Below are 25154 nucleotides of genomic sequence, written 5' to 3' on the forward strand. Positions count from 1 at the left end.
CTACAATGCAATCTCTTCACCATGAAAGTTGAACATTCAAATGTAGAATTATGTACAAAAAAATCTGCATTCAAAAATAAAACAATGTAAAACTTTAGAGCAGTGGTGGGCAATTTGTGGCCCGTCAGTGTAATCTGCTGGCGGGCCTCCAGACCCTTTATTTACATTTGCATGGCAGCCCACAGCTCCAGTGCAAATGTTCCCGGACAATGGGAGCTGTGGGAATATATCTGAAAATGTAGAAAAACATCCACAAATATTTAATAATTTTCAATTGGCATTCTATTGTTTAACAGTGCGATTAATCACAATTAATTTTTTTGAGTTAACAGCATGAGTTAACTGCAATTAATTGACAGCCCTAGTGGAGCTATACATTATACACATATTTGTGTGATACATACACAAAGTATATGCCTATAATATACCCGTACGCAGTGCTTTGTTTCTGATGCAAGTATTAGCAGCTGAATGAGTGTGTTAGCCACTTATCACTCAGCAAAAAGTTTCTGAAACACAGAATAGTACTTTTGCATGTTGGTAAGGACTGACAGATCATAAATGGGAGTAGTAATTTAAGATACAAGATACCAGATTGCATGTGTAAATTCAGGACATAACTGTGCATCAAACTTAAAAATCAGATCCTTTTAGATCTCAAAACCAGTAACTAATATAAAAAATAGTGAATTACAATAGAACTTGTTAGCAGTCTCGCAAAAAACCAAAAGCACAGGTTTATGAGTCAAATGTTCTTGTTTATGTTCTTTATCAGTATGTAAACTATTCAGGTACACATTGTTTTCTGAGACCAATTATCTAAACTTAAAGGGGTATTTTCACCCCCTTTTAAAATAGGGGGAAGGTCAAACAAAAATGAATCCTTTCACTTTCCACTTACTTGGTATCATTTTATTGCCAAGTTTGTTCATTAAAGACAACTATGTTTGGAAAACGGTATTTTCACCGTTCCAGTTTACATTCTTTTCAGAGGTGATTTTGGAGTAATTAGTTATGGCAGCAGATATACTGGCACAACACAGGATAATGATTTAATTGCAGGCTCAAGCATCATTATCATAATAATTATCATCTCTACTCCTTATACAGCATTTTTCATCAGTAGATTTCAAAGTACTTTACAAAGGAGGTCAGTATCATTCTCTTTACAGATGGGGAAACTGAGGCACAGAAAGGGGAAGAGGCCAGTGTCAGAGTCTTGTATAGAACCTAGGTCTCCTGAGCCCCAGTTCAGAGGAATTGAGGACAAGGGAGGCGTAAGGAGAAAATTCCTGGCCATATAAATTCCTTTTTCCATTAAGGGCCTGATCCAATTCTCATTGAAGTCATTGGCAAAACTTGTATTGATTTCCATGGGTATTGCATCAGACACTAAATACTTTTTTTAAAAAAAGTAAATAGTTCTTATAGAAGAATATTCATACTGGGGAAAACTAGGGGGAAAAGTTTAAATGGTTCTGTTGATTCTGATATATGGAAGAACAAAATGTACATAGAAAGTTCACAAACTGAAAAAAAACCCTATAGAATAATTTCAAGTAAAACTCTACTAAAGTACAAGATTTCAAAATGTAACTATCATCAGGCTGAACAAAATTACAGCGTACATGCAAGCTGTTGTTTTCCACAACACTATCTCTATTTTACCTCTCGTTTACGCCTTTCTTCCTGGGTACGATGCAGAAGAGAAGCCTTTTCTTCCTAGAAGGGGACCAAAAAAAGCTGCTGTACTGTTTTCACTCAGAAGTTCAGGTATTTGCATAAAGTAATACATATTTTTAAATGGTTCACAGTGCAGAATACATTCCATATTCAAGTAAATGCAAAAAAGTGACCTATTAGCATTTTCGCTGTTATGGGCCCAGATCTGATGCAATTCCATTTCCTATTAACTATCTACTTCTACCTATCCACTTGTTACTTATATGGCCGCCATCACCATCCATCTGAAGGTTCACTAACATTAATGAATTTATACTCAGAACACCTCCCTGTAAGTTTGGGAAATATCCCTATTTTACAGATGGGAACCTGAGGCAGAGAGAGAGTTTATTACCCAGTCTACCAAAGTACTTTAAAAGGTGGTTCAAAAGAAATTAACGGTCAGCCCATAACTTCTGGCTGAGTTACAGAAGTCCTCAAATCCTGATTTTAAAACTTCAAGTTAGAGAGATTCCACCATTTACTCTAGTTCAAATCAGCAAGTGACCCAGGCCCCACACTGCAGAGGAAGACAAAAAACCCTCAGGGTCTCTGCCAATCTGACCACATATTCCTCTAAAGACAGTATTTTAATTTCCAAAGAGACCATTACAGTCATTGGTCTCCAAAGAGAACTGTTTCCGCATATTTTAAACACAATAAAAAAAGATAAAAAAATAATCTATCATTCAACTGGAAAGAAAGCCTCTCACACTGGCACGGTAAAAGTTTCTGACTATACCATGTAAAAAAAAACTGAAGTTAATAATATGCCATGAGTTAAGTATATAAAAGGGTAATTTTGATAGTATGAACCAAGTATAAATTAATTGATAAATTGAGTGTTCAGGATATACCCTTACAGATTACCTCTTTTCTCGCAATTGATATCCAGTGGACTACTAGCTTTGGCGCTTGATGAAACATTCTTAGTATCAAACTCCTGCACAGAAACACAATCCCAGTGACACCAACTACCTGTCAATCTGTTTCACTCTGCAGACAGAGCCGATAAGAAAACGCTCCTGCTCTGAAACATGTATACTTGTAATTTCTCACATGTCAGGGCTGGAGGGAAAAACAGGAGAGAAACAGAAAAAGGAAGACATACCTGGCTAAACATGAATGTGAGTGGGTGAGGGATGAAGAGAGGGAGATGGGAAAGAGACAGCCATAATACATGAAAAATGGGTTGAAAAGAGATACATGGACAGAAAAAAATGGCAAGAGGGAGTGGAGGCCCAAAACCATAGTCTCCTTATAGTCTGCTTCCCTACACTCCTCCCTTTGTGGCCCTTTCAATTTCAGTAAACTAATGATTACTGGACTGCCATGTTAATAGTCCATTTCCTCACACTAGAGTGAACACTTGTCTAAACTAATATACTTAGAAAAATAAAACAAATACTCTTGATCCAATATTGTATAAATACTTAAAAAGTTACAGAATTCAAATTTTGAGAGTATAAACTAGATATCATGGAGGAACTAACTTTCAGAGAACAAAAGAGAACAATTAGATGTGTACAACCTGGCTAACCAATGACTAAAGGGGAAAGGAGACAATAAATCTCCATTTATTTGAGTTTTAAACATCAATACAATGGAGTTATAACTAAGATTAAAGGGTGCATTTATAATGAAAATCAGAAATCAGAAAAACATCTTTTTGACAGTGGGATGTATTCAGCTGTGAAATAACCCCCCAAGCCAAGTGGTGGAAGACTCACTACTTAATGACAGGTTTCAGAGTAACAGCCGTGTTAGTCTGTATTAGCAAAAAGAAAAGGAGTACTTGTGGCACCTTAGAGACTAACCAATTTATTTGAGCATAAGCTTCCGTGAGCTACAGCTCACTTCATCGGATGCATACTGTGGAAAATGCAGAAGATCTTTTTATACACACAAAGCATGAAAAAATACCTCCCCCCACCCCACTCTCCTGCTGGTAATAGCTTATCTAAAAGTGATCACTCTCCTTACAATGCGTATGATAATCAAGGTGGGCCATTTCCAGCACAAATCCAGGGTTTAACAAGAACGTCGGGGGGGGGGGGGGGAGCGGTAGGAAAAAAGGTTACCTTGCATAATGACTTAGCCACTCCCAGTCTCTATTCAAGCCTAAGTTAATTTATCCAATTTGCAAATGAATTCCAATTCAACAGTCTCTCGCTGGAGTCTGGATTTGAAGGTTTTTTGTTGTAATATCCCAATTTTCATGTCTGTAATAGCGTGACCAGAGAGATTGAAGTGTTCTCCGACTGGTTTATGAAGGTTATAATTCTAGACATCTGATTTGTGTCCATTTATTCTTTTACGTAGAGACTGTCCAGTTTGACCAATGTACATGGCAGAGGGGCATTGCTGGCACATGATGGCATATATCACATTGGTGGATGTGCAGGTGAACAAGCCTCTGATAGTGTGGCTGATGTTACTAGGCCGTGATGGTGTCCCCTGAATAGATATGTGGGCACAGTTGGCAACGGGCTTTGTTGCAAGGATAGGTTCCTGGGTTAGTGGTTCTTTTGTGTGGTATGTGGTTGCTGGTGAGCATTTGCTTCAGGTTGGGGGGCTGTCTGTAGGCAAGGACTGGCCTGTCTCCCAAGATTTGTGAGAGTGTTGGGTCATCCTTCAGGATAGGTTGTAGATCCTGAATAATGCGTTGGAGGGGTTTTAGTTGGGGGCTGAAGGTGACGGCTAGTGGCGTTCTGTTATTTTCTTTGTTAGGCCTGTCCTGTAGTAGGTGACTTCTGGGAACTCTTCTGGCTCTATCAATCTGTTTCTTCACTTTCGCAGGTGGGTATTGTAGTTGTAAGAACGCTTGATAGAGATCTTGTAGGTGTTTGTCTCTGTCTGAGGGGTTGGAGCAAACGCGGTTGTATCGCAGAGCGTGGCTGTAGACAATGGATCGTGTGGTGTGGTCAGGATGAAAGCTGGAAGCATGTAGGTAGGAATAGCGGTCAGTAGGTTTCCGGTATAGGGTGGTGTTTATGTGACCATCGTTTATTAGCACTGTAGTGTCCAGGAAGTGGATCTCTTGTGTGGACTGGACCAGGCTGAGGTTGATGGTGGGATGGAAATTGTTGAAATCATGGTGGAATTCCTCAAGGGCTTCTTTTCCATGGGTCCAGATGATGAAGATGTCATCAATATAGCGCAAGTAGAGTAGGGGCGTTAGGGGACGAGAGCTGAGGAAGCGTTGTTCTAACTCAGCCATAAAAATGTTGGCCTACTGTGGGGCCATGCGGGTACCCATAGCAGTGCCGCTGATTTGAAGGTATACATTGTCCCCAAATGTAAAATAGTTATGGGTAAGGACAAAGTCACAAAGTTCAGCCACCAGGTTAGCCGTGACATTATCGGGGATAGTGTTCTTGACAGTCTGTAGTCCATCTTTGTGTGGAATGTTGGTGTAGAGGGCTTCTACATCCATAGTGGCCAGGACGGTGTTATCAGGAAGATCACCGATGGATTGTAGTTTCCTCAGGAAGTCAGTGGTGTTTCGAAGGTAGCTGGGAGTGCTGGTAGCGTAGTGCCTGAGGAGGGAGTCTACATAGCCAGACAATCCTGCTGTCAGGGTGCCAATGCCTGAGATGATGGGGCGCCCAGGATTTCCAGGTTTATGGATCTTGGATAGATAGATAGTAGTAGATAGAATATCCCAGGTCGGGGTTCCAGGGGTGTGTCTGTGCGGATTTGATCTTGTGCTTTTTCAGGGAGTTTCTTGAGCAAATGCTGTAGTTTCTTTTGGTAACTCTCAGTGGGATCAGAGGGTAATGGCTTGTAGAAAGTGGTGTTGGAGAGCTGCCGAGCAGCCTCTTGTTCATATTCCGACCTATTCATGATGACAACAGCACCTCCTTTATCAGCCTTTTTGATTATGATGTCAGAGTTGTTTCTGAGGCTGTGGATGGCATTGTGTTCCGCACGGCTGAGGTTATGGGGCAAGTGATGCTGCTTTTCCACAATTTCAGCCCGTGCACATCGGCGAAAGCACTCTATGTAGAAGTCCAGTCTGCTGTTTCGACCTTCAGGAGGAGTCCACCTAGAATCCTTCTTTTTGTAGTGTTGGTAGGGAGGTCTCTGTGGATTAGTATGTTGTTCAGAGGTATGTTGGAAATATTCCTTGAGTCAGAGACGTCGAAAATAGGATTCTAGGTCACCACAGAACTGTATCATGTTCGTGGGGGTGGAGGGGCAGAAGGAGAGGCCCCCAGATAGGACAGCTGCTTCTGCTGGGCTAAGAGTATAGTTGGATAGGTTAACAATATTGCTGGGTGGGTTGAGGGAACCATTGCTGTGGCGGCCCCTTGTGGCATGTAGTAGTTTAGAAAGTTTAGTGTCCTTTTTCTTTTGTAGAGAAGCAAAGTGTGTGTTGTAAATGGCTTGTCTAGTTTTAGTAAAGTCCAGCCACGAGGAAGTTTGTGTGGAAGGTTGTTTTTTTATGAGAGTATCCATTTTTGAGAGCTCATTCTTAATCTTTCCCTGTTTGCTGTAGAGGATGTTCATCAGGTGGTTCCGCAGTTTCTTTGAGAGCGTGTGGCACAAGCTGTCAGTATAGTCTGTGTGGTACGTAGATTGTAATGGATTTTTTACCTTCAGTCCTTTTGGTACGATGTCCATCTGTTTGCATTTGGAAAGGAAGATGATGTCTGTCTGTATCTGTACAAGTTTTTTCATGCAGTTGATAGATTTCTACTCCATACGGCTAAATGCAGTGCCTTGCATAATGCCAGGTTTCAGAGTAACAGCCGTGTTAGTCTGTATTCGCAAAAAGAAAAGGAGTACTTGTGGCACCTTAGAGACTAACCAATTTATTTGAGCATAAGCTTTCGTGAGCTACAGCTCACTTCATCGGATGCATACTGTGGAAATTGTAGAAGATCTTTTTATACACACAGTTATCCAAGTAAGAGGGACCCAATCCGCCTGAACGCCAGACTAGGAGAGTGGTCGCTTTAGATAAGCTATTACTGCAGGAGAGTGGGTTTGTGTGTGTGTGGGGGGGGGGGCCTGGATTTGTGCTGGAAATGGCCCAACTTGATTATCATACACATTTTAAGGAGAGTTATCACTTTAGATAAGCTATTACCAGCAGGAGAATGGGGTGGGGGGAGGTGTTTTTTTCATGCTTTGTGTGTATAAAAAGATCTTCTGCACTTTCCACAGTATGCATCCGATGAAGTGAGCTGTAGCTCACGGAAGCTTATGCTCAAATAAATTGGTTAGTCTCTAAGGTGCCACAAGTACTCCTTTTCTCACCACTTAAGACATTTTTAAAAATTTGACTCCGTAAAGAAGCAGTAAACAAAGACGTGTTAGGTCAGCTACTCCAATTCTAACATGTATGCTCTATGACTAACAACTTTTGGGGAAAATCTTAGTAATTATTTGTATTACAAGTGCATTTTTATCTACTTATATTTCTTTGCTTTTGCACTAAGCAGTTACAAAATCTATCACAGTAGACAGAATCAGACAGTCAGAAACTAATATAACCGTGGATTTCTGCAATCTCATTACTGGTGCTGAGTCATACTTGGCTTCTTTCATCTAGGGTGTCAACTAGTTTGCTGACAGCTATTAGATGGTCTTCTAAACTCCCTCCCCTGGCATACAGCAGTGGCCTGAGATACTGGCACACTGGACAGTCACCTAGGTTTTAACACTGCAGTGGGCTCCAAAATCATCTCCACCTCATGCTCTCTCCCTTCTTTTCTGCCTCATTGCTGCTATTTATGAGCATCTATCAGATGCTGCTGCTGCCACCTCATTCCCTTGCTGGATAGTCCACCAGCCACTTCTCAATTGCAGCAGCATGTACTTCTCATGTTTGCTCCACATTTGGAAGTCTCAGATGCAGGGGGCATGCAGCTGCAGTTCCTGCCTTGGCTCCTCAGGTCTAAATCTAAGAGTCTTTAGGCTGGTTATGGCCCAAGCAAGAAGATAAGGAGAGCGGACACATAAATCTTGGGAGGGAAGAGTGTAAGGAAGCCAGAAAAAGAGACTGGCAACCTTAAAGATCTCTGTGACTTATGAATGAAAGAAACCCTTGAACCCTTCACCATTATCAAATATGCAGGTCAAATATGTGCAGTTTAAATCTCCATCACTGCAACAATTGAGTGAAAAACAAAATCAGGACAACAGCATTCCTGTCCTCTCCTTCATGTCACCGATTTGAACTGCTATCTTTAGAGGGACTGTTCTTACATATTATTTATGATACACTGCAAATCATTGTTACTGAGGGAAGTTGTGCAAAGAGATGAGTTTTCCACGGCACCCTAAAAAAGATAAGTGGAGAGACATGCCAGCTGGCAGTTCTTCTTCACACTTAAGACATGGACTGTGTCTGTGTGTTTCATACCACATGGAGCACAATGTCAGCACTTAATAAATAATAATCTCTGTTCCACCCATTCTTTCTTCCAGTGGAGAGTCAGAGCTGAGGCCACTCTCCCCTGCAGCAAAGGTCGCCAGAAACCATTTTTGCAGGCTCTCCAGATGTAGTGTACTGAGCCTGGGAAAGTGGAGTTTCAGAAGCCCTTTATGACCACACAAGTGGCTGCTGTACCAGTCAAGAAAAATCAAAAACCTGATATGATGCAGTCCCAGAGGCAGGAAAGTATAGCATGAAAGAGTCCTAAATTTTGAAGTGAAAGCAGACAGTAGCTTCAGACATCTGGAATCCTGTATATTTCACTTATCAAGCACAGGAAAAAGATAAGCAGAGCAGAGCTAAGCAGAAGAAAGGTAGACAAAGCACAAGGACAAAGACAGAAGCAAGATGACAAAAAAATAGACATGCAAAGACAAAATGGAGCAGACAAAACAGAACAGCAGATGAAGACAATGACACAGGCAAGAAAGTTAAAGGAGAGACCAGAGAAACAGAGAAGTGAAGGAAGCAGGCAGAGGACAGAGCATATTATACAAAGAAAGGCTCACAGCAAGAAAAATCAGTGATTACAGCGGAAGAGACACTTTTTTAAAGTAACATTTAGAATACCAGGGGATAACAGTTTGTAGCTTCTGTAGGCCATGCTTACTACACACAACCACCACTCCCTCAAAACTCTGTCTGCCACTCTCCCTTCCCCCCTTATTTCAAAAACTCCCTGCAACTCCCTCCAGTCTCTCCTGGGACAGGAGTTCTGTGTGCCCCTATTCCCCCCACTGTGCCCAGGGCTCTGTCTGCCCCCCAATCATACCTTTACCCATACAAGGAGGTCTGTATGCCCCTTTCCCCCACCTTCCTATACCAGGGTCCCCCAATCTCCCCCCTGCCAGGCATTGTGTACATGCCCTAATTCCCCACACATCCTCCTGCCATTATTCTTCTTTCTGTCTGGGAAATAAGACATTCAGGGTGTCAACATGTTACACTCTATTGGGAGGATAAGCAGAGATGAAATGGTGGGATTGTTATGCTGGGAAGCATTACTGGTGCCATCAACCAGTTATTTGATCTATAGACAATTGCAGAGGTGCCTAAAGATGTGGCTGTGCTACTCAGATGTCAGGGGCTCCATATGTCCTCCATTTTTCCTCTTTCAGTTTCAATTTTCCCCAAAATCAATAAGGTTCTGTCCACTGGTGCTGAGAACATTCCCTAAAATTTTGGAATTGATTAGACGTGGCATTCAAAAGTTATTGCATTACATACAGCCATGAAGTTGAGTGTTTTAAAGCCTTCGCTAGGTTCACCAGTTACATTTTAAAACCTAGGTTTCAGAGTAGCAGCCACGTTAGTCTGTATCTGCAAAAAGAGCAGCAGTACTTGTGGCACCTTAGAGACTAACACATTTATTAGAGCATAAGCTTTCGTGGGCTACAGCCCACTTCATCGGATGCACAAAATGGAACATATAGTAAGAAGATATACATATACATACAGAGATGGTGGAAGTTGCCATACAAACCGTAAGAGGCTAATTAATTAAGATGAGCTATTATCAGCAGGAGAAAACTTTTGTAGTGATAATCAAGATGGCCCATTTAGGCAGGTGACAAGAAGGTGTGAGGATACTTAACATGGGGAAATAGATTCAATGTGTAATGACCCAGCCACTCCCAGTCTCCATTCAAACCCAAGTTAATGGTATCTAGTTTGCATATTAATTGAAGCTCAGCAGTTTCTCGTTGGAGTCTGTTTTTGAAGCTTTTCTATTGCATAATTGCCACCCTTAAATCTTTACTGAGTGGCCAGACAGGTTGAAGTGTTCTCCTACCGGTTTTTGAATGTTATGATTTCTGATGTCAGATTTGTGCCAGCAATGCTTCTCTGCCATGTACATTGGCCAAACCGGACAGTCTCTACACAAAAGAATATATGGACATTGAGCTTGAATTAATATGCAAACTAGATACCATTAACTTGGGTTTGAATAGAGACTGGGAATGGCTGGGTCATTACACATATTGAATCTATTCCCCTATGTTAAGTATCCTCACACCTTCTTGTCAACTGTCTAACTGGGCCATCTTGATTATCACTACAAAAGTTTTTTTCTCCTGCTGATAATAGCTCATCTTAATTAATTAGCCTCTTACAGTTTGTATGGCAACTTCCACCGTGTGTGTGTGTGTGTGTGTGTGTGTGTGTGTGTGTGTGTGTGTGTGTGTGTGTGTGTGTGTGTGTGTGTGTGTGTGTGTGTGTGTGTGTATATAAAAAAATCTTACTATATATTCCATTCTACGCATCCGATGAAGTGGGCTGTAGCCCACAAAAGCTTATGCTCTAATAAATTGGTTAGTCTCTAAGGTGCCACAAGTACTCCTGTTCATTTTAAAACCTAGAAATGGCAAGTTGATAATTTAAAAAAAAAAAACACACACACACAACAACTGGCTGCACTGCATTATACATCAAGGGAAAGCTTGCAGTTTCACTGGTGTATTAAGTAAGATACCAGGGTGGAGAAAAATCAATGGTTTTTGTTAGAGAGCTTATTCCTTCACTCTCCCACTTCCCTGGTCCTTCTCGCACGAACAGAGAGCAACAATACCCGAAGTCCGAAGGTGCAAACAATTCGATGTTTATTGGGGTGAACTTCCAGCAAGCTTAAATACAAGTTCCTTTTTCCTTATTTTCGAATCCCAACTTACTTCCTGTTTGCCCCTAATTTATATAGTAATATTCTTAGCTATACCTTAACCAATCATTCTACTGAAATTTAACTAACCAATCCTAACATATTGTAACATGATTAGCTAACCAATTATATCCCACCACCTTAATTAGATTACACCCAGCAAAATTAATTATACAGCAGACAGAAACAATCACAGAACCAGACAGAGATTATACAGACAAACAATAGCAAAGTTGGAACTCTAATGACAAAACAATACAGAAGTGAGGATTTCACATCCCAGCTATTGATAAGTGAGTTCTTGCCAGACAGGATGCTATCAAACTAAGTTTCCTTTTACATTTTCTAGGCACTTCCCTTTCTCTGGAGGTGATAGGAATTATCAGGACAGGATTGTATTCAGGACAGGATTGTATTCCTAACAGCCCAATAGCACCTTCTTTCAATGTGACTAGTTTGGAATGTGAGGATGTGACTGTTCGCTTCCTGGCTTATGGCTGCCTCTGCTGCTTAGCCAAAGGCCTTAGCCTAAGCACAGGGCCTCAAACTGTCACAGTAAGAGAAGGCCCTTACACCAGCAGACAGTGATTTTGATTCTTTCTTTTATACCTCTAACTAGCCAAGTAATAAGAATACCCCTAAATTCTTAAAGTACAGGCTTTTGCAGACAGGCCTGAATATCTATATCCTAACAGTTTTTTTTCTAAATAAAAAAAATCGTATTTTTTTTTTTATAAAATGCTTTTTCAGGAAAAAACCTATCTAAAGATAGTTTTCATTAAGATACATTATAGCTCAAAGATAACTCATCATGGAATAGGGATTATAAATTCTAGTTCTATAGTATGAGACAATATATTCATGTAATGTTTAAGAAAAATGTTGTAAATGAGTTCCAATAGCTCATGGATTATGGACCCAATTTTATGGGGTTCTAGGAGCTTCTGTATAGATTATTTAGGTTAATCTTTCTATCTACCCAATGGGACTCAGTGCTCAGTCCAGAAGATACCATCAGATATGCTTAGTTTTGCAGTTCTCAAACTGTGGATTTGCGTCTGCAGAGATAACATGCTTGTTAACAGCAAAAATGTTTTTTTAATACATATATATATAAAGGTGTGAAATAACAGACCTCAACCCTATTGTCCCTCTGCAAATTTGTGTACACAGAGTCAATCCCTTACCTCTCTCTGAAAGTGCAAAGTTTCGAAAAGTTCAATAGAAGATTGTTGGGGGCAGAATAGATCTGAACAAGGAGAAGAAGTCTGGAGATAAATGCGAGAAGGGAGAGACCCGCAGTAGAAACAAAAGTGAAACTGTTTGAACAGCATATTCCAGAATGCACTTTTATGTAGAAATCCATGATTAAATCAAGTCTTCCTGACTAGTGATTGAAATCATGATTTATACCAATTTGATTTAAATCAAATCCACCCTGTAAGATTCCAATTGATATGATGCTTCAGAAAACAGAGGTGGGTTATTATTGAGTGACCATCAGAAACACCAACGCATAATAAACAAGGAAACATTTCTAATTTTGAATTTTCTTCTCCTCATTTTGCTCCACTGTACTGTAGAAAATATGCTCCAGTGTAATGTAAAAAATGATTTCACCAATCCTAAGACTTGACTTTATGGGTTCATGGATCTAAAAAGGTCGAAGAGATGGTCTATAGGGGATCAGAGTAACAGCCGTGTTAGTCTGTATTCGTAAAAAGAAAAAAGAAAAGGAGTACTTGTGGCACCTTAGAGACTAACCAGTTTATTTGAGCATGAGCTTTCGTGAGCTACAGCTCACTTCATCGGATGCATAGCATATCGTGGAAACTGCAGAAGACATTATATACACACAGAGACCATGAAACAAAACTTCCTATCTAAAGTGATCATCACTTTAGATAAGCTGTTAGCAGCGGGACAGTGGGGTGGGAGGAAGTTTTGTTTCATGGTCTCTGTGTGTATATAATGTCTTCTGCAGTTTCCACGATATGCTATGCATCCGATGAAGTGAGCTGTAGCTCACGAAAGCTCATGCTCAAATAAACTGGTTAGTCTCTAAGGTGCCACAAGTACTCCTTTTCTTTTTTCTATAGGGGATGAGATCCTGGTCCTACCGAAGTCAGTGGAAGTTCTGTCATTGACTTCAGTGAGGCCAGGATTTTACCCTACAATATTAGCACTATTCCCAACTCTTAGGAGAGTAATATGTACTTCCCAGTTGCTTACAAACTTAAACTTAGACTTCAATCCTTCATTTATGCACGTAATTTTCCTACAAGTTCATCCACCCATGCAACTTTGATGTCATGTAAAGTTCCACTGACTTCACTGAGAGTCCACAAGGACATGATGATCGATCCACATGGACCTGTTTACCAATCTGAATTTAAGCCTGTAAATTCTTTGGGGCTGGGACTGTCTTTACTATATGTCTGTAAAGCAAAGGGGCCCTGACCTGACTGGAGCCTCTAGACCAGTGCTTCTCAAGCTATCTGATGTGGGGGACCGGCATTTTTTTTTCCCCAATGTGCGCACAGACTGGCAGCCGATGGCTCGCGGACCGGCACCGGTCCGCGGACCACCACTTTGAGTAGCACTGCTCTCGACCAGAGGTGGGCAAACTACGGCCCACAGGACCTTTCTGCCCAGCCCCCGAGCTCCTGGCCTGGGAGGCTAGTCCCTGGCCCCTCCCCCGCTGTTCTCAGTGCGCCGCGCCACTGGCGCAACACTCTGGGCGGCTGGGCAGCACAGCTGCAGAACCGCAGCCTGACCTGGTGCTCTGGGCGGCGCGGCTGTAGCACCGCCAGCCACCGGTTCTCCAGGCAGCATGGTAAGGGGGCAGGGGGAGTTGGATAGAGGGCAGGGGGGTTCAGGGGTGTGGTTAGAGATATGGATAGGGGTCGGGGCAGTCAGAGGGCAGGGAACTGGGGGGTTGGATGGGGCAGGGGCCCTGTTGGGAGGGCAGGAGTCCCGGGGGGACCGTCAGTGGGCAAGAAGCAGGGGGTGTCAGATAGGAGGCAGGAGCCAGGCCACGCCTAGCTGTCTGGGGAGAGACAGCCTCCCCTAACTGGCCCTCCATTCAATTTTGGAAACGCGATGTGGCCCTCAGGCCAAAAAGTTTGCCCGCCCCTGCTCTAGACTCTACTGTAATATAAACAAACAACCGGTTATAATTTTTAGCAGCATGTTATTTGATTTATTATATCAAAACTGGAAAGATGTATGTTTTCCACAGCCTGATAACTAAGTATCTTGTCCAATTTTTCTGAAACTTACAGAAAAAAGTTCATCCTTAAGATTAGAAATTTCATCCCAAATTTTCAAAAAGTACCAAAGGATTGAGAACAACAGGTTAGAATGGAATAGCTTCTGCAACCTTAACTATCACTTCATAATTTGTAACTTCAATATAAGGATGAGGAAAATTCCCCATGAAGTAGAAGGAAGAAACCCCCCAGAAAAATATATGTATTTATAAATTGTTTCTAAGGTTTCCCTGGTGAGATTGTAAGAATACTTGAACAGCATTACCTCGGAACTCCAGATCTATGCAGTGGAAACAGTGTAGTCTACTGCAAAACTTAGGCCTCAATATTTCAGAAATATTGGTATGGGCAGTGCCTTATATCAGTTTGGAGTCTGGACTCCACCTCTGCATAAGGGTCTGCCAATGCTGTATCGTCTGCAATAAAGCAGTGTAATTCTTTCCCAGGGTACCAACACCCAGAACACAAATTTTAATCACAATCTAAAACCCTAGGATCCAGTCATTTAACAGTGATCTGGCACGCAGTTACAAACGCAATATAAAATATTTTCTTGTAAAATGCATTTCTAAAGAAAAAATTAGATATAATGAAAACCTCTAAATAAAATAAGTTTAAGACTTCCTTTTTGAAAGAAAGGATGAAAAGCTTTCAATCAGCAAACCAGTTGTGTCACATATCACTTTTTTTTCCCCATTCAAACAGATCCCACAATTCTATAATTCTTACAGATACATATAATTGTAAATCCAGATCCCACAATAAAATCTATTCCAGCAGACCCTTGTGCCTGTTCAGATCTCATTGCAGCACTGGGGCCCTTATTCCTACTGTTTAGCTCACCAATTTCTGTTTATTTCCTAGTGAGTCATTCCACGTGCAGACTATATTATGCAAGCTAAGTACTTTCTCTAGATCCTATCAGTGTACGTCCTATTAAAAAAATACAAGAATTCTCATTCTTAAAGTGATGTTGTCAATGTAAAAAGTCATACCAATATTATGTGAACAAATTTCTTAGCTCATTATTAAAAACCTCAGATTATTCAAATTGAAAGAATTTTAAAAGCCCAATTTACTTGACACTATTTAAGCTTTAACTTTTCTCATTCTTTTCTCCAAGCATCAATTTAATAAATAGACAAAATACCAATGAAGTCAGTTTCACTTTCAGTTTTGTGGTATTGAAATATCTGAGTTACAAACACTGCAGGGGAATATTTATTTTAAAACAGGTGCTGGATTTGTTGTTGTTTTTTAAATTATGATACTATTTAATGGGCTTAAGTTTTATAAAAGTTTGTTTTACAAATTCTACATTTTGGGATAAGCTTGTATTGACAGTGTCCCTTTTAACAGTTTGTCCTGCCAAGTATTACAATATGTCATTACCATGTCAATACCCTGCAAAGAGCTCTCATGGGCAAGTCCCTACTCCCATTCAAAGTCCTTTGACTTAAATGGGATTCCACATAGGGTCAGGGATTTGCCAACATGGATGCAGTTGCAGGTTTAGCACCCAAGTTTCTGTTGAGGGTAAAAGTTGACCAACCTTGACAATTGGCCAGTACTGTAGATCTGACATTAATCCAAAGTATTTAAAGCAGTTTTTAGCTGAAATCAAGGACAGCCTAAAGATTTTTGCAGCAGGTCAGCAAAGTGATTCTTTGGCCCATCACTTCCTAAACCAGCTCTTCCTCCCCCAGATCAGAGGTTCTGTAGCTTCAAGCCTTTTAGACCTCAAAAACAATCTCTGGAGTAGGTATAGAAGGTAGTCCACAAGTAACTCAGAATGTTATGGGGATTTCTCTTCAACTCTCAACCATGACAATCAGTTTTCAGTTTGAAGACTACCTTTCAAATGAAAAGGCCTAGAAACTTACTGTAATAGTTAAATGAAAACTGAAACTAACAGTGATATTCAAAGGGTCTCAAAAGCCAGGGTACCAGTGCGATTTGTAGGAAGACACTACAAAAAATGAAAATAAACCAATTGGTCATCTAATTCTAAATAAATTCTGCATGGATAATAGCTGATCCTGCAAACAAATACACAACTAGTATGACTAGTCCTATTGAAGTCAATGGGACTAAGCATGGAAGTAAACACTACCAGTGGTGTTTGCAGGTCCTTTGATAGAGGATATCATGCGGGCACAGGTTTATTTACAATGAAACATTTAAAAAATTACTAAAAAATTACAACTGAAATCTTCAAAGGAACTCTCTCAGGTACTGTAACATTAGGAACAATTTTTTTTTCTACTAATCAAGAGGTTTAATGAAATCTAAAACAAAAATTAATGATTTTTTAGTTCAATTAAAAGACTGGATTTAAACATTTCCCTTTAAAAATTACATTCCAGATATTAATGCACATGAATCAAAAAGTAAAATGATTTAGAGCAAAACTGAACTAGTCTATTTTTAGTACCCAAGCCAACTCTATACAACCACAGTGATAAATTACATTACATTCAGCATCTTGGATCAAGAAAGTTGTTAGTAACCCTAGTAAATAACTCTTTTTAAACATGATTTTTAACTCAATGTCCCTTTAAGAAAGACCTGCCATTGTACAACAAAGTGTAGGCTTATTATCAGGAAGAATCAACTTTTAAGCCCAAATACCTAAATGTTCCTTCCAAATAAACTGACCTATTAAAATGTCCCTTAGGCCTGGTCTACACCTAAAAGTTGTACCAGTATAGATGTTAGTTAGGGAGTAAGATTTTTTTAAATTTTTTTTAATAATAGCTATGCCAATATAATGCCTAGTGTGGGACACATTCACTCCAGTATAACTATATTTATGCCAGTATAGTTTATGAAACCACACTAGAAGTGTTTTGAAAGTTTAGCTATACCAGTATAACCATACCAGCAAAGCATTCCTAGAGCAGACAAGGCCTTAATTTTAGAAGCAGTCAGTCTATGTACATACTTAAACAGTACCATTTACTTGAACCCTAATCCTGCAATTTTATCAACGTAGGCAGAACCATGCACCCATACAGAGCTTGGCTGGACTTCAATGGAGCTCTGCACTGGTGCCAGGATCTGCCCGAGTGGATTCTTTTGCAGCATTAGAGGTTTGAACTGTATCTTTTTTTAAAAGGTACAAACAACTTGGCGAGGGGAGAGTTTATGCCAAAGAACAGTTCAAACTTTCAGAAAAAGTTGACACAAGAAACACGTTTTGGATTTTCAAAAAGAAAAGGAGTACTTGTGGCACCTTAAATTTGTTAGTCCCTAAGGTGCCACAAGTACTAATAAATCTAAGGTGCCACAAGTACTCCTTTTCTTTTTGCAAATACAGACTAACACGGCTGCTACTCTGAAACCTGTTTTGGATTTTGTAACCCTTTAGTATGGGGAAATTCCCCACAAAAGTCTATCATGTGGTATCAGCAAAAGTAGTGAGATGCACAATTCCTGAACTCTATGCAAATATTTGCCACACCAATATATCTACTATAGCATGTCCTGTTATGCAGAAATTGTGATAATCTGTATTTTTCATGTGACATGACATAAATAAAGTTCAACTATTACCTTCACCAAATGCTTTAAGTACTTTCTTCAAAACACATATCTATATTAGAGCTTCCTATGATGCCCATATTAATATTGAAAACAATAACTTTACTCAAGTAAGTAGTCCCACTGATAACACAAACACTAAGTAGATCTAGGAAGGCAGACGCATGCATCAGGGCAGAGCTACTGAAGACAACGGGGCCCACCCATCTAGATCACATTGCAGAAGTAAATTGTATGGGACAGAGTTGTATGCTCAATTTCGGCTTTCACATTTCCTTGCTTTTGAACATTTACCCTTGCAACTTTACCCTTATAGGAATTTAACCTTTGTGTGCGCTAATTCAGAATATATTAGTAAATTATTTCATATTACAAAATATTATTCCACATTATAAAATATTATTCCCACCATGATTGGGAATCCAACTGCAATTTACATAAACTAGAAAAATTAATAATAGTATCAGAAGATATTATGATACTTTTTTCCCTTCTGGAAGAGGAAACGTATTCTCTAAGTGATACTATTAGCGATCATAATTTGATGCCAAAGGATGTAAAATACCTAAAACATATTCCTGAAGAGAAGGGCATGCTCGGCCAATTGCCACTTTTACCTATTAAGATTTATTCTACTTTTGGCATACAAAAATGTAATGCCATGTATGTGTTCTAATGACCATAAATGGCTTTTAGTCATCAGAAGTGTCAGAGGAAGATAGTTCCTCTATAATTCAGATGAATAGTTACACACACTTAATACAGTTCTAATGTACATTTTCTTTATGAAAATATGTAGCAGATAATACTGTGATAGCAAAGTTCACTGTGAATTTAATATCAGGTAAACATAATTTTCTCTTATTAGCCCAGACTTCTAAGTTTACTACCTAACATAAAAAGTCCCAGAACAACAAACATGATTATAATAAAAAGAAAAGGAGTACTTGTGGCACCTTAGAGACTAACCAATTTATTTGAGCATAAGCTTTCGTGAGCTACAGCTCACTTCATCTGATGCATCAGATGAAGTGAGCCGTAGCTCACGAAAGCTTATGCTCAAATAAATTGGTTAGTCTCTAAGGTGCCACAAGTACTCCTTCTCTTTTTGCGAATACAGACTAACACGGCTGCTACTCTGAAACCTATGATTATAATACACAGCCCCAAATCTATATTCTAATCTATGTTATTGAACAACAAATACACTACGTCAAAGCTCAAACAGCTCCCCCCATGACAGTGATCATGACAAGTAGAACCCAAATCTAATTGATGAACCAAAGGGAGCCCCACCTTTTCAATCAGATTGCTCCAAAAACTGTTTTGGAATTTGTTTGCTCTTTAGGTCTGAGAGTCCCTTGTGGCTGACAAATTAAATTATTTATAACCCTTCCCAATCAGCAAGCTCTAACCAAACCATTTAACTTCCTTTTAGCAATAAACGGGAGATACAGTAGTCTAGTACAGCAACAGCACCTACTGACTGCTACTTACTCTCCACATGATACATTGATTTCAGTTTGTCATCTGAATGCCAACTTGGTGAGGAAGGAGTAAAATTGTGACCTGAGAACCCTGAGCCATGTGGGATGGAGGCAGCATGAATTTGCATTAATTTTAAGTTTTACAAGTATATCCCTCCCCCATTCCAGTGACGCATGATTTTTGTTGTATGTTTCAATGAAGACTTTTCTTTAAAAGAAAAGACAGAGGTTCCTAACTATCTCCCTTCACTCAACGAGCCCTAGAAACTAGCTGCTCCAAGCATGGTTCCCAGAACAAATCAGATCACTTTTGAATACACTTGGAGCTCTCAGGGGTGCGTGGCCTGATTTAAAACACAAACAAATCAAAACAAGTGAGCAAACACATCATCCATGGGGGTGGAGAGCTATTTCTCTTTCTGCCCCCAAGACCCCTTCGTCACACCTGCTCCCATCTGTAAGGCCCAGCCGCTGGGTGCAAGAGGCAAAACAGGCAGGCTAGGAAAATCAGACACGATCAATAATTCAGACAGACCACAGCCAGACCCCCCGCGTTTCTTACCTTCCGACTAGCTCCTCCAAGAGACACCTTGGGCCTGGTTTTGAAATCCCCTTCAAAGCTGAACATGTTTACAGCTTATCCCATCTAGAGCAGCGTCCGTGCTGCCTCCCAGGCTGACGCTGCACAGGGGCAATGACCGGGGCTGGGGAAGGGGCAGTCGCTGCCCGTCCAGGGGAGGCACAAACCCAGGCACCCCGGTGCCACCCTCGCTGCCCCGCTCCCACTGCTGCCGCCGGGCTGCCTCCAGCCAGGAGGGGCGGCTCCCCCTCCCACACACCCCCACTCGCCCCTCTCGCTCCCCCGCCTCCCCAAGCCCCCTCCTCTCTGACCACCAGCTACTGCTCCGTGCAGGGGAGGGGGGCTGACTCGGCTGCTTCTCTTGCACTAGGACTCAGCCGGCTCCAGAGAGAAAATGGCCGCCGACCAGCTCCCTGTGCGCGCTCCCGCCGGCCAGCCAGTCGGCGCGCGGCCGCGCCGCAGCCGCCGGGAACGCGCGCTGGCTGCCTCCAGCGCGTGCCCGGCCTCGAGTTGGAATTCGTCCCAGTCAGAGCCTGGCCCGGCCGCGGGCTGGGCTCGGCTGCGTGTCGCCCCTCGCTCGTGACCACCGCCCCGCGGCAGCTCGCCTGCGGGCCGTTCTCACAGCCCGGCCACAGGCATGGCCGAGGGGGGCCGTGCCGTGGGTCCTGACCGAATAGAGGGAGCCTGTGCTCTAAGCTGGGCCGGCTCCTCGCTGCTTCAGTCAGGGCCCTCCCTGCCCTCAAATCCATCTCCTCAGAGCCGCTCTTCCCCCGCAGCAGGCCGACCGGCCGCCGCTCCGCCCGCACAGGCGGGCTCCTGACTGTCCCAGGGGCAGTTGCCCGAACCCCTGTTCCCCGGCACACCTCAGTTTTCCAGCCCCCCAGGGCCTGAACCAGAATCCCTGTTACCCGAACGCATGGCACCTCATCCAGCACCCCAGTGTCACGGTACCCAGACCCCCCTTCGCTAACCCTGAATGTCAGGTTAGACAGACCCTTCTGGTCTGAACCTAACGGTCGCATCGAAGCACCCCTGATCTGAACCCCGGTTATCCACGTTTCAGTTCCTCCAAAATGCGGTGGATTCGCCCAAAACCAGAATGTGCCTAGGGAAAATATTTTTGTCCAAAGCTACCACTAGCTAAAGGATTTAGATGCTTTTCCCTTGACAGTTGGATAAATGTGAGTTATCTGTATATAACTGGAGTCTACCCGAACCAGAACACTGAATCCAGACCCCTCTGAACTGTAGTGGGGAAGGTCAGCTCCAGATCCAAACTTAACTCTGACCTGTCACCATAACAGGCCAAAGCACAGATTTGGTTCCAGTTGTGGATCTGAACTTTGCATAGTTACATTGTCTAATTATTAGGACTGTTGATTAACTGCAGTTATCTCACACGATTAACTCAAAAAAATTAATCGCAATTAGTCGCCGTTTTAATCACAGTGTTAAACAAGAGACTACCACTTGAAATTTATTAAATATTTTGGCTGTTTTTCTACATGTTCATATATATCTTGTACTTTGTGTTGTAATTGAAATCAAAGTGTATATTTTGATTACAAATATTTGCACTCTGTTGTAGCAACCAGGCAAGGTACTAACAAACTTCAACAGGACTTTATTTTGAAAGTGGAAACCTCTTTACCAAGCTGCTGCTGCACCCTCGGTAGCTCTCACTCAGGCTCCTCAACTTCCCCGCCCCCCTTCCTGTTTCCTGTCCTTTCAGACTCCCAACAGCCAGTGCTCCCAGTTCTAATAATTACAAGCAGCATCTAAACACCAAACACTGTAAAAATGATAAACAGAAGAAATAGTATTTTTCAATTCACCTCATACAAGTACTGTACTGCAATCCCTTTGTCCTGAAAGTGCAACTTACAAATGTAGATTTTGTTTGTTTGTTACATAACTGCACTCAAAACCAAAACTATGTAAAACGTAAGAGGCTACAAGTCCACTCAGTCCTACTTCTTGTTCAGCCAATCGCTAAGACAAACAAGTTTGTTTACAGTTACAGAAGATAATGCTGCCCTCTTTTTATTTACAATATCACCAGAAAGCGAGAACAGGCATTTGCATGGCACTTTTGCAGCCAGCATTGCAAGGTATTTATGTGGCAGATATGCTAAATGTTCATATGCCCCTTCATGCTTTGGCCACCTTTCTAGAGGACATGCTTCCATGCTGATGACGCTTGTTAAAAAAATAACATATGAATTAAATTTGTGACTGAACTCCTTAGGGAAGAATTGTACATCTCCTGGTCTGTTTTACCCACATTCTATATATATTTCATGTTATAGCAGTCTTGGATGATGACCCAGCACATGTTGTTCATTTTAAGAACACTTCCATTGAAAATTTCACAAAACACAAAGAAGGTAGCAATGTGATTTCTAAAGATAGCTACAGCACTTGACCCAAGATTTAAGAATCTGAAGTGCCTTCCAAAATCTGAGAGGGATGAGGTAGGAAGCATGCTTTCAGAAATCTTAAAAGAGCAACACTCTGATGTGGAAACTACAGAACCCGAATCACCAAAAAAGAAAATCAACCTTCTGCTTGTGGCATCTGACTCCGCTAATAAAAATGAACATGCATCGGTCCGCACTGCTTTGGATGGTTTTCGAATGGAACCCATCATCAACATGAACACGTCCCCTGGAATGATGGTTGAAGTATGCGCATCTGGCACGTAAATATCTTGCAATGCTGGTTACAACAGTGCCATGAGATCACCTTTTCTCACTTTCAGGTGACATTGTAAACAAGAAGTGGGCAGAATTATCTCCTGCAAATAATAATGACTGGAGTACTGTCATGGATGGGTATAAACTGTTCAGGAAGGACAGGGAGGCCAGAAAAGGTGGGGGAGTTGCACTGTATGTAAGGGAGCAGTATGACTGCTCAGAGCTCAAATATGAAACTGCAGAAAAACCTGAGAGTCTCTGGATTAAGTTTAGAAGCGTGAGCAACAAGGGTGATGTCATGGTGGGAGTCTGCTATAGACCACCGGACCAGGGGGATGAGGTGGACGAGGCTTTCTTCCGGCAACTCGCAGAAGCTACTAGATCGCACGCCCTGGTTCTCATGGGCAACTTCAATCATACTGATATCTGCTGGGAGAGCAATACAGCGGTGCACAGACAATCCAGGAAGTTTCTGGAAACTGTAGGGGACAATTTCCTGGTGCAAGTGCTGGAGGAACGAACTAGGGGCGGAGCTCTTCTTGACCTGCTGCTCACAAACCAGGAAGAATTAGTAGGGGACGCAAAAGTGGATGGGAACCTGGGAAGCAGTGACCATGAGATGGTCGAGTTCAGGATCCTGACACAAGGAAGAAAGGTAAGCAGCAGAATACGGACCCTGGACTTCAGAAAAGCAGACTTTGACTCCCTCAGGGAACTGATGGGCAAGATCCCCTGGGAGAATAACATGAGGGGGAAAGGAGTCCAGGAGAGCTGGCTGTATTTTAAAGAATCCTTATTGAGGTTACAGGGACAAACCATCCCGATGTGTAGAAAGAATAGTAAATATGGCAGGCGACCAGCTTGGCTTAACAGTGAAATCCTTGCTGATCTTAAACACAAAAAAGAGGCTTACAAGAAGTGGAAGATTGGACAAATGACCAGGGATGAGTATATAAATATTGCTCGGGCATGTAGGAATGAAATCAGAAAGGCTAAATCACACCTGGAGTTGCAGCTAGCGAGGGATGTTAAGAGTAACAAGAAGGGTTTCTTCAGGTATGTTGGCAATAAGAAGAAAGCCAAGGAAAGTGTGGGCCCCTTACTGAATGAGGGAGGCAACCTAGTGACAGAGGATGTGGAAAAAGCTAATGTACTCAATGCTTTTTTTGCCTCTGTCTTCACGAACAAGGTCAGCTCCCAGACTACTGCACTGGGCAGCACAGCATGGGGAGGAGGTGGCCAGCCCTCTCTGAAGGAAGAAGTGGTTTGGGACTATTTAGAAAAACTGGACGTGCACAAGTCCATGGGGCCGAGAGTGCTAAAGGAATTGGCGGATGTGATTACAGAGCCATTGGCCATTATCTTTGAAAACTCATGGTGATCCGGAGAAGTCCCGGAAGACTGGAAAAAGGCTAAAGTAGTGCCAATCTTTAAAAAAGGGAAGAAGGAGGATCCTGGGAACTACTGGCCGGTCAGCCTCACCTCAGTCCCCGGAAAAATCATGGAGCATATCCTCAAGGAATCAATTCTGAAGCACTTAGACAAGAGGAAAGTGATCAGGAACAGTCAGCATGGATTCACCAAGGGAAAGTCATGCCTGACTAATCTAATTGCCTTCTATGATGAGATAACTGGTTCTGTGGATGAAGGGAAAGCAGTGGACGTGTTATTCCTCGACTCTAGCAAAGCTTTTGACACGGTCTCCCACAGTATTCTTGTCAGCAAGTTAAAGAAGTATGGGCTGGATGGATGCACTACAAGGTGGGTAGAAAGTTGGCTAGATTGTCGGGCTCAACGGGTAGTGATCAATGGCTCCATGTCTAGTTGGCAGCTGGTATCTAGCGGAGTGCCCCAAGGGTTGGTCCTGGGGCCGGTTTTGTTCAATATCTTCATTAATGATCTGGAGGATGGTGTGGATTGCACTCTCAGCAAGTTTGTGGATGACACTAAACTGGGAGGAGTGGTAGATACGCTGGAGGGTAGGGATAGGATACAGAGGGACCTAGACAAATTGGAGGATTGGGCCAAAAGAAATCTGATGAGGTTCAACAAGGACAAGTGCAGAGTCCTGCACTTAGGACAGAAGAATCCAATGCACCGCTACAGACTAGGGACCGAATGGCTAGGCAGCAGTTCTGCAGAGAAGGACCTAGGGGTGACAGTGGATGAGAAGCTGGATATGAGTCAACAGTGTGCCCTTGTTGCCAAGAAGGCCAATGGCATTTTAGGGTGTATAAATAGGGGAATTGCCAGCAGATCGAGGGACGTGATCGTTCCCCTCTATTCGACATTGGTGAGGCCTCATCTGGAGTACTGTGTCAAGTTTTGGGCCCCACACTACAAGAAGGATGTGGAGAAATTGGAGAGAGTCCAGCGAAGGGCAACAAAAATGATTAGGGGTCTGGAACACATGACTTATGAGGAGAGGCTTAGAGAACTGGGATTGTTTAGTCTGCAGAAGAGAAGAATGAGGGGGGATTTGATAGCTGCTTTTAATTACCTGAAAGGTGGATCCAAAGAGGATGGATCTAGACTATTCTCAGTGATAGCAGATGACAGGACAAGGAGTAATGGTCTCAAGTTGCAGTGGGGGAGATTTAGGTTGGATATTAGGAAAAACTTTTTCACTAGGAGGGTGGTGAAACACTGGAATGCGTTACCTAAGGAGGTGGTGGAATCCCCTTCCTTAGAAGCTTTTAAGGTCAGGCTTGACAAAGCCCTGGCTGGGATGATTTAGTTGGGATTGGTCCTGC

The 25154-nt window shown here is 42.0% G+C and overlaps 1 protein-coding gene across 1 annotated transcript in view; it reads right to left on the reverse strand.

Moving 5' to 3' along the window:
* Positions 1 to 19975, reverse strand: part of UBE3C (ubiquitin protein ligase E3C) — a 173446-nt gene extending 153471 nt beyond the window's left edge. The window contains exons 1-2 of the mRNA XM_074946275.1: positions 19688 to 19975; positions 1669 to 1722 (exon numbers count right to left, since the gene is read on the reverse strand). Coding sequence (XP_074802376.1) covers positions 1669 to 1722; positions 19688 to 19753 — 120 coding nt within the window. The 5' untranslated portion in view covers positions 19754 to 19975. The remainder of the gene's footprint in view (positions 1 to 1668; positions 1723 to 19687) is intronic.
* Between the last annotated feature and the right edge of the window lie 5179 nt (positions 19976 to 25154).

Source organism: Natator depressus, chromosome 2 (assembly GCF_965152275.1).
Source record: "Natator depressus isolate rNatDep1 chromosome 2, rNatDep2.hap1, whole genome shotgun sequence".
Lineage (NCBI taxonomy): Eukaryota > Metazoa > Chordata > Testudines > Cheloniidae > Natator > Natator depressus.